A 10,120-nucleotide genomic window follows, 5' to 3' on the forward strand; every position below is an offset into this window, starting at 1 on the left:
AATTGTAAGAGAAACCATCCTTTGATTGCTGCAATGGAGAGTAAGACCCTGATAGTAACAAGCTTGGCGACAGGGGAAAAGGTTTTTGTGTAATCAATACCTGCCTTCTGTGTGAAACCCTTGGCAACGAGTCTGGCTTTTAATCTCTCAATAGTGCCATCAACATGGAATTTAGTTTTGTAAACATACTTGTAGTCAATGGCTGATTTTCCAGGAGGTAGGTCCGTGACAATCCAGGTGTGATTTTGTTCCAAGGCCAATAATTCATCACTCATAGCGCTGCACCAGCCAGGATGTTTTATGGCTTGGTTGTATGTGATAGGTTCAACATGGATGGAGATGGAACTAGAAAATGCAGTGAATGATGGAGAACATTGTTTATAAGAAATAAAGTTGGCCAAGGAGTAGAGATTACCATTGGCAGGAGGCTCAGACTTGGACAATGATTGAGAAGGCATAGTAAGTGAGGACTGATTGCAATGAAAGTCATGTAGATATTGTGGTGCTCGTTGGACCCTTGTAGTTCTACGAGGGTTGCCATTAGGCAGAATAACAGGAGTGCATGATGGAGAAGTAGATGAGGGGTCTGAGGTGGAGATGATAGAATCGTTTATATCTGGTGAGTTTGTGTTGGGGAGTGACACAGGTATATTATTTGGTGTAAGTGGAGGAGGAATGACATGAAAATCTAAAGTGTCAGGTAAAGGCTTAGTAAAAACACAGGTTGTGCTGTCAGATGTATTATTGGAGAGGTGAGGTAAAGATTGGAAAGGAAAAGTGGATTCATGGAAGGTGACGTCCCTAGATATAAAAGTGGTATTGGTTTGGAGATCAAGCAATTTGTAACCTTTTATGCCAAAAGGATAGCCAAGAAAAACAGAAATGCGACCACGAGAATCAAATTTAGTTCTCTAGCGGGAGAGAGTGGAAGCAAAACAAAGAGAACCAAATACTCTTAAGTGTGTATAGGAGGGTGATTTGTTGAATAGGAGTTCAAATGGTGTTTTGTTTTTAAGCAAAGGGCTAGGTGTGCGATTAATGAGGTATGTGGCAGTCAAGACACAGTCACTCCAATATTGAAGAGGGAGATTGGCCTGAAATCTTAAAGCTCGGGCAACATTAAGGAGGTGCTGGTGTTTTCGTTCTACAATCCTATTTTGTTGAGGAGTTTCGACACAACTAGTTTGGTGAATGATGCCTTTGGTATGGAAGAACTCTTTCATGTGAAATTCCCCCCCATTATCATTACGCATAATTTTAATCTTGTAATTGAATTGGTTTTCAACCAGGTTGGCAAAAGACTCTATGTTATGTTTAGTGTCAGCTTTAATGGGAAGGAGATAAAGCCATGTGCTGCAAGTGAAGTAATCGACCAAGGTGAGAAAGTATTTGAAACCATTGTATGAAGGCATGGAGCAGGGTTCCCAAAGATTGCAATGCACAATTTCAAAAGGATGAGAAGCATGTTGCGTGTTATAGGAAAAGGGCAAGCAATGAAATTTTGCTAAGGGACAAGCATAGCAAGGTTGTTGACTGTTATTTGAAATGTTGTTCTTGACTACAGGATCTAGAATTAAAGACATAACAGGAGATGATGGATGTCCTAGACGACAGTGCCATAAATTGGCAGTAGTATGATGATGTGAAACAGAAGCTGTAACAGATTCTTTAGAAAAATGAGATAATGTGTTGGCCAGGAGAGAAGGGGAGATGTTGGTGTTGACAAAATGATAGAGTCCATTCCTTACTTCACCCTTCCCAATTGTTGTCCAAGAGAAAAGGTCCTGAATAACACAAAGATTAGAGAGAAATATGATGGAACAGGTAAGAGTAGTCGTAAGCCTTTTTACAGAGATCAAATTAAAATTAAAAGAAGGAACACACAAAACTTGTGTGAGGCAAATAGAGGGAGTTAATTGGATGGTGCCAATGTGTGTAGCAGGAACATGTGTTCCATTTGGCAAAGCAACAAGATGTGAGACAGTAGAAATAATGGTAGTAAAAAGGGAGGGGCAGCAGACCATATGGTCTGTTGCACCTGTGTCGATGATCCAATGAAGAGGATGGGATGTAGATGTAGTGTGCGTGTGAGCATTTAAACAGTGTGATATACCAGAGATATGAGGAGTGGGAGGTGCATGGAGTCGTGATGAGGTTTGAGCAGTGGTAGATACACCTGGTGGAAGCAGAGCCATGAGTTGATTATATTGATCCTTAGTTAAACCAATACGAGTGTCACTGATGTCTGCAATATTGGTAGCAGGAGTGGAAATTGATTGTGCTGCAAGAATATGAGAACTTCTGGATTTGGTGAAGAATTTGTGGCCAGGAGGGTAGCCATTCAACTTGTAACATTTGTCGATTGTATGACCAGTGAAGTTGCAATGAGAACATACAGGGGTCTCAGCATTGCCAACTTTGAAGCAAGTTTCAAGTATGTGTCCTGTAATTTTATAGTGAGTGCAGTAGGTTCTGTCCTTTTTGTATTTAGAATGGGATGGAAACTTGGTAGGGAAGGAGGAGGGTTTTCTAATGGCAAAGGCCATAGCATCATGTTGTGTGGAGTTAGAGGTAAGTTGGTGCTGGCGTTCTTGTTGTTGAATGATAGAGAAAACTCGAGTAATGGTGGGGATGGGATCGAGCAACATGATTTGATCCCGTATGGGAGAATAAAAGTCGTTTAACCCATCAGAAATTGGAAAACACAGTCACGTTGATAGCGTTCAGATATAGTCTTCATGGTGCCACAACTACAAGATGGTATGGGATCATAAATCAATGTTTCATCCCAAAGGGTTTTGAGCTTGCCATAGTAAACACTCACAGGATCAGTATCTTGTGAGAGGTTAGCTAAACTCTTTCGTAGCTGGTAAATACGTGGACCATTTTGATGAGTGAATCTGTCCTGTAGGTCAAGCCAAATGTTTTGAGCACTATCGACAAATGCTATACTGGACTTAATAGAATTGCTGATAGAATTCTGGAGCCATGAAACCACCATATCATTACATCGCTCAAACAAATCAAAAAGGGGATCTTCTTGATTAGTTGGCTGGCTAATAGTTCCTGTGATGAATGCTAATTTGTTCTTGGCACGAAGAGCTCTTCGCATTGCACGAGACCAGGTTGCGTAGTTGTCGCCAGTGAGTAAGTCTGTGACCAGAATTATTGTTGGATTGTCACTGATATCTAACCGAAAAGGATTGCTGTGACTGTGAAGATTCAAATACTGATCAACATTTGGTGTATGGTTGGTGTTTGGGTTATGTGGTGTGTTTGGGGAAGATTGATCTTCTAATGAAGTATCCATGAAGAAAGCTCTCTATAGCTCTGATACCATGTAACAATTTGAAGGAGAAAATAAATGATTAAGAGAGCTTTTCACGAAGAAATTTAGCTGTATTATTCACATTCAGCTTAATGCATAATAGTCATGTACAATATTTACTTATATACAATTTTACTTAACAAACTATTTTGTCTCTTATGATAACAGAGTCCTTGACTAACTAATCAAAACAGAATTTATTCATAATTAATCAACACAGAATCCATTCAGTTGCAGCACGTTTATGCTGCTAGTAGTCAGTTTGTTTATTGCTTGGTTTGCGTTGCACGACACACTGCATGGCATGTTGTTGGTGATGTTTGTTGCTGCTGTTAATTTGTTGGTGTGATGCTGGCCATGCTCTTTATTTGTTGCGTTGGTTTCAGATGCAGGAGACCCTCCTGATGTAGTCTCTAATACAAGAGATATTTCTAGTTGATAGGAGATCTTTCTAGGAGATTTATCGAAACAAAGAAGTTACAACCCAGCATAACAATCTTCAAGTTCGTTTTACAATTCTAAGCTTTACGCCATGCCTGAAGTTGAGAACCATGCCAAATTCAAGTTCAAGAGGTTTTTCCATGTTAGGGGAATGTCGAAATAAATATTTCCGGTATAAATGTACCAGTGAGAGCTTGATTTCTTGAATGGAAAATTTCTGGCCAATACAAGCTCTAGGTCCAAGTCCAAAGGGTATGAGAGCATAAGGATGTCTTCGTTTCTCTTCTTCACAATTTGGATCAAACCTCTCCGGCTTGAACTTGTCTGGCTCTGGGAAATTCTTGGGATCTTTTGCTAGAACTCCAGGTGCTAACCAGATCCATGTACCCTGCTCGTCAAAAAAGAAAAAGAAAAAAGTAATGCATCTAAAATAGTAGGTGTACTAGTTATAGGTACATGATCAATTATACCTTTGGGAGAAGATAACCTCCTATCTCTACTTCTTTCGATGTTTCTCTTGCGATTAATGGAGAGACAACGTAAAACCTCATTGCCTCTTTAACTACCTACAATTAAACCATAAATCAAAAAATCGAACTCCACAGTTCGATAACACACACCATGAAACATGGAGATCAAATTTGCAATGAAATGGACATCATTGTAGGTCAGATAGATTGGAGAAAATAATAACTCGGCATCATTGACCGATAGAAAACTCGAAGTGAACTTCAAGACTTGCCTGGTCAAGGTAGGGGAATTCGTTTTGAAGATCTTGAGCTGTTGGCATCTGCTCATGTGGACCAAACCCATCAATTTCAGCAAGCAGTTTCTTCTCGACTTCTGGATGTTGAGCAATTAAATAAACAACTGAAGATAATGTGAATGCTGTTGTAGCTGATCCTGCAAGCAGATGCTCATAAGTAACTGCACTGATATAGTCCGGAGTGAAAGCATTCTTTGACAGAGTCTCTGATTCCCTTGCCCGTAATATGAGTGACAAGAAGTCCTTTGAACCCTTATTTTTCTCTTCCATTTTCTTTCTAACAATCTCCTCAAGCCGGCCATTTATATTCTTATTAGTCCTATCAACTTTCCAGTCCATAGTGCCAGGAATTCGCTTAAGGATCTGCCTAAAGGGCTCCTGCAGTATTGGGACAAGGAGACCAAGAATAATAGAAAAGGAACCTGATAAGTCCATCTTAAGTTGTGTTGTTGAGTAGATATGTTGTTTAATGAACTCTGAGACATCAGTATTGTCTTTTCCTTGGCTATGGAAACTGTTGACTGAATCACTGGTTGATTGTGGTGGTTTGGAGAGGCCAAAGTCAACACCGAATGCAGCTTGTCCTATTACATCTGTGGCCAATTTGAGGGAGAGGTTGGAGAAAGTGATATCTTCTTCTTTAAGAGATTGGAAATTCTCAGTTGCAGACTCAATGAATGATTGCATGTTGGGCACGAGGCTGGCCAAGTGTGATGGCTGGTAGACTGACAGTATTGAGTTTCTCATGGTTGACCATATTGCATCCCTGCAAGTTCAAATTTCACCAGAAACTTTTGAAAATCCGCTCATAATCCGCTCTTACCTGTTTACCATTTTGGGTGAAGCCTTGGTGAAAGTAAATGAATGAATAGATATATACAAGAAAAGCACGCTTGTTCCTGCAGTCATGTTACAAATTACCTGGTGAAGAAGAGACCTTTCTGATGAAGAGGTGAAGCTGAGATGGGAGAGGGTATACTTCTATTTGGGATGTCTTTGAACTTCTTTATTCCAATTTCTCTACAAAGCTCTGGGTCAGCTACTATGATCAGTGGTTGTCTCCCATATGAAACCTGCTCCACACCAGCCTAAAATTTAGTCTGTTTTTTCAATTCCAAATTTGTCAGTCCCTAACCGAGTTTCAGCGTTTCACCATTTTAACCTAAGGGCTCTAGCAAAACAATAGCCGTTTATGTAGATATTACATTTGACATTTACAATATCAGATGCAAATCCACAAGCTATACTTTTATGAGACAAGAGTGCACAATACAAGTTCAAAATGCTAAAATTTTGTTATGTTTTCCTGATGAAGTGGTCATTGTTTCATCTTCTATTCATATTCAAGCGAAGCTAGACATCAATCTCTCCACTTCCATCAACCCTTCTTTCTTCTCCAATTACGAAGTTAGAAGAATATAAAATATATCTAACCTGTCACAAAATGTCTTTCCAGAGACCGTAATATCACAACTCATTTTACTAAGAAACCCACAAAAAAGAAGAAGCAAAATTCGACTTTAAATTAATCCTCTAAACAAGCTCAAAGTCGAAGTCACAGAGAATGAAGCAAAAGCTAAACATTAATAAGAACTTTCACCAGTCTCTAAAAGCAGTAAGCTGACCTGAAAATGGGGCCATAAAGATTTGCAAGAAGTGCGAACACATCAGGGCCATGCTTTGCCATCAAGGGAAGGTGACCCAACAAGGGGATCACAGGCGGGCCCGGTACCTTCCTAACACCCCAGTAGGGCCCATACAAGTAACCCAATAGGCCTAATAGCGAAGCCAGCACTATACATAAAGGTGTGACCATAGGTGTGAACAATACCTGTAAATCCGTACTCATCGTCCTTTGGAGAGTATTAAAGCGCTCTAAGCTGATGCTCTCGTTTCAGAGATTAGAAGAAAGGGGAGAGCCATGTTTATAGCCCTACCAAAAAGGTGGGGAATGGAGAACAAGTGGTTTTCGCTCTAAGCATCTTTTTGGGCACTATGTCTTTGTCGGTTTTCTGAATCATTATACCGGTGACTCTGTCTTTGATGCCCTACCCTGTACACTATTTCTCAAGACTTGTTTATATACTTTTTTAGTGTGTGTGAGATAATCGATCCTCTCAACTTTTTTACATGGTCTATTCAACGGTTGGTGATTTAATATTGAGAAGGCAAATAGACACAAAATACATTTCGTATGGTTGGCTGGCTGGCACAGGAAGTAGGAGATCAAGTGACAAGGATATATGGATTATTCCTATTTTGCCTTTGTCTTTCTGAATAATCACAATCATTATTCTATATCTCGGAGAATTTGTTTTACCACATGGTAACTCTATCTTTTGCCGTGGTGGAAGAAAGTGAGACAAGTATGATTTCCACTATATAATATATTATATAATCCCGTAACTCGATTTGACCCATTTTCCTATTATATATTTTTTAAAAAATAAAAATACAAGAAATCCCAAAAGATATTTCAACTAATTCAACTAATTTTCAGCTATTTCATAATGAATTTTAAAAAATCAAAAAACACTTCTAAAAATAATTAAAAAAAAAAAAGCAAAGAAAAAAATTTAACCACCTATCAACAACTGTGACAACCATTGTCATCAATCCCATGACACCAAAATAGTAGCAGCAGCAATCATCTATAAGAATAATAGAGAGAGAATTGAGAGAGAGAGAAATAAGAGAATTGAAAAAATGCTGAAAGTTTTTCGGGCAACAAATCTCCTATTCTAGGCAACAGTGGATCTCATCGCTAATACATAAGGAAGTAAACAAAAGCACACCCATCCCAACAATTCATGTGTCTCGAGCATCTTCAGAGCATGAATCCACATGCCAACAACCTTCTCAATGCGCTATAGTGTCTTAGACATGCGACATCTTTGTTGAAACAATTCCAATAAACTTTGATGAACCTTAACCACTTTAAAAGGTAAATTTTAAACCCCATATGATTTTTGGACAATTTGCAAGATGATTTTGAACATTGTGATTAATTATTATTGGTTGTTTGAGATGATTTTGAGATTGATTGTGTATTATTGTAAATTATTGTGATATTTGAAGTGTTGAGATCCACTTCATTGTGTGGCAACCCCTGGGGTTTGATGCTACTAGAAAATCTATTTATGGTAGAATAAGGATGAAATCAATAACCTATGACAGGGTTGGGAGGATCAGATTGTAACAAGTTTATCTGATGTGTAATGGCTTGGTCTCAATGTGAAATTTGTGTGTTGATATTGTTTTTAATTGTTATTTTATGTGTGTAGGATGTTGTTTTCAAATTGTTTTATTTTGGTGAAATCAAATTGCTTGTTAAAACTCTTATATGTGTTTGTTTATGTCAATGTTTGTTCATTAATTATGAGTTTTTATTTGTTTTGAGTATGATGGCTAACAAAAACAAATTGATTATGGTTTTATGTGTTAATTGTTTCTACTACCCATTAGGTAACCTAGGATGGTACGTGTTCAATGTTAGCCCCTATCCCTTGGATGTTGGTTATTAGGTAATATACTCATTTAATACATGACCTAATTGAAGATATGATTTTAAACTTGTTTTTATATGTTAATTGTTTCTAATATTTATCGAGATTCCTAGGATGGGATGTGTGAGATGTTGGGCCATGTCTTTTGGATGTTGTTTATCAGGTAATAGAACCAATTGATGTATGATCTTTTTTTTTTTAAGATAAGAATATGAACTCATTTTATTTAATTATTTCTATTACTCGTTGGGCAACCCAAGAAGGCATGTATCTGACGTTGAACACTATCCTTCAAATGTTGTTTTACAGGTAATAACATCAATGAATTTATTACCTTTTTTTTTTAAGATATGTTATTTAAGCCTGTCTTTGTTAATTGTTTCTATTTTTTAAGATATCCTTTGAATGTTTCTTAGTAGGTAATGCAATTGATTAATACATGACCCTTTTTTAAAAGTGCAAACTTAAATTTGTTTTTATATGTTAATTATTTTTATTATCCGTTAATCAACCTAGGATGATATGGTCTAATGCCAAGCCTTGTCTTTCGGTGTTGCATAGTAGATAATAGGGTCAATTAATACATGATACTTTTAATATGATTTTCATCATTTTACTTTAAAATAAATAATAAAGGTATTTCTTATTTCTTATGTGAATATAGACCCGGTGGGTTTGAGGGTGCCCTTAACAGTACTTTTTAGAGCTACTGTTCCAGTTATATAGTCATTCACCTTTAAAGAGGCAGAGTCACTTTTGGTGACAACATTATTTGTTGATAAATGTAAATATTTTTTAAAACAATACTTTTTAGAGCTACTAATATTTATTGCAAATATTATTTATTTATTTGAATTGTATTTATTATGCTCGTGTTGACGTGTGCGTTGAATTTATTCTAGTGTTCTTGTTTTTAGGATATTTTCTTTGATGTGGCGAGCGAAATTGACTGGATCAATATGATCCTATATAGGCCCACAAAGTAGGAGTGGTGGTCTTCAGTCCCATTTCCATCATGTAATCTTGAATACGATAATGCCTATCATTGGTACACTATCCTCTTGAATCCAATGTTAGTATTTAAAAAATAAGGATTAGGCTTTATCACCATGCTCAAATCCAAATCACTATCTTAGGTCATACCCTTATCCAAAATTTCTGAAAGATCAGTTAGGATTTCTAGTTACTATAAAATTAGGTGACGATACATGTTTCTACATTTACCTTTTTCACATTTAGTTTGCCTTGATGTCCCTTACAACAAAATGACGAATCCACTATGATCTTGTTAAGGGCTAAGGTTTATTTGTTTATTTTCTAATGATAATGTGCTCGATGAGCTTTGATATATGCTTTGAATGTCTGTTTACCTAAACTGATTAATATGTGGTTATTGTTTGGTATCCTTTCATGTTTATTTTAATTTTTTTAAAACTGTTTCTTGTATGCCTAAATTTAATTCATTGTTCCTTTAAATTGGTTTGTTTAGATTGGATATGAAGTTATGCCAATGCACACATAACTCAACACTTATATTTTGCACAAACATTGCTTGAGGTTATGATAAGGAAGTGGTGATGCCTCAATGATCTTTGACCTTGGAAAACACTCATTAAATAACCAAAATCTTATGGATAGTCTACTTGGTTGTGATGAGTATTCAATGTGATATTGCCATGGTCTATACTTTTTACAGCCTCAATTCAGTTCATTGAGATTGTTAACTAAACAATGGGGGACCTTTAGAAACCGATTTAGTTAGTTAACCTACCGATTTAGAATATGATGTTTCCTTATGTTATCATTACTTCACCTAATCAATCATTTTCTTTGTATTTGTGAATATTTGTATATACAAAGTTAGTTTTGAGTTCTTATAAAAAAAAAAAAAGGAAATAAATACAAGTTGTATTTTGAAAGCTTAATTTTCCACAATATGTTGTTTTTCCCTTCTAAAAACCAACTACCCTAAGCATCTCTATCCTTTTTTCAACCTAGATATCATGCTTTTTAAAACATATAAATTCTAAAAACTCCTTTTCTTTTCCAGGACTGGATCAACCGAAAACACAAATATTT

The 10,120-nt window shown here is 36.7% G+C and overlaps 1 protein-coding gene across 1 annotated transcript; it reads right to left on the reverse strand.

The window, feature by feature from the left end:
• Nucleotides 1-3,414: 3,414 nt before the first annotated feature.
• On the reverse strand, nucleotides 3,415-6,577 carry LOC118035030 (cytochrome P450 711A1). The gene is made up of 5 exons (XM_035040505.2): nucleotides 6,159-6,577; nucleotides 5,457-5,607; nucleotides 4,512-5,301; nucleotides 4,240-4,335; nucleotides 3,415-4,157 (listed from the first exon to the last, which is right to left on the reverse strand). The coding sequence occupies exons 1-5, from the start codon at nucleotides 6,382-6,384 to the stop codon at nucleotides 3,828-3,830; spliced, it is 1,593 nt and encodes a 530-aa protein (XP_034896396.1). The 5' UTR covers nucleotides 6,385-6,577; the 3' UTR covers nucleotides 3,415-3,827.
• Nucleotides 6,578-10,120: the final 3,543 nt, after the last annotated feature.

Source organism: Populus alba, chromosome 18 (assembly GCF_005239225.2).
Source record: "Populus alba chromosome 18, ASM523922v2, whole genome shotgun sequence".
NCBI lineage: Eukaryota > Viridiplantae > Streptophyta > Magnoliopsida > Malpighiales > Salicaceae > Populus > Populus alba.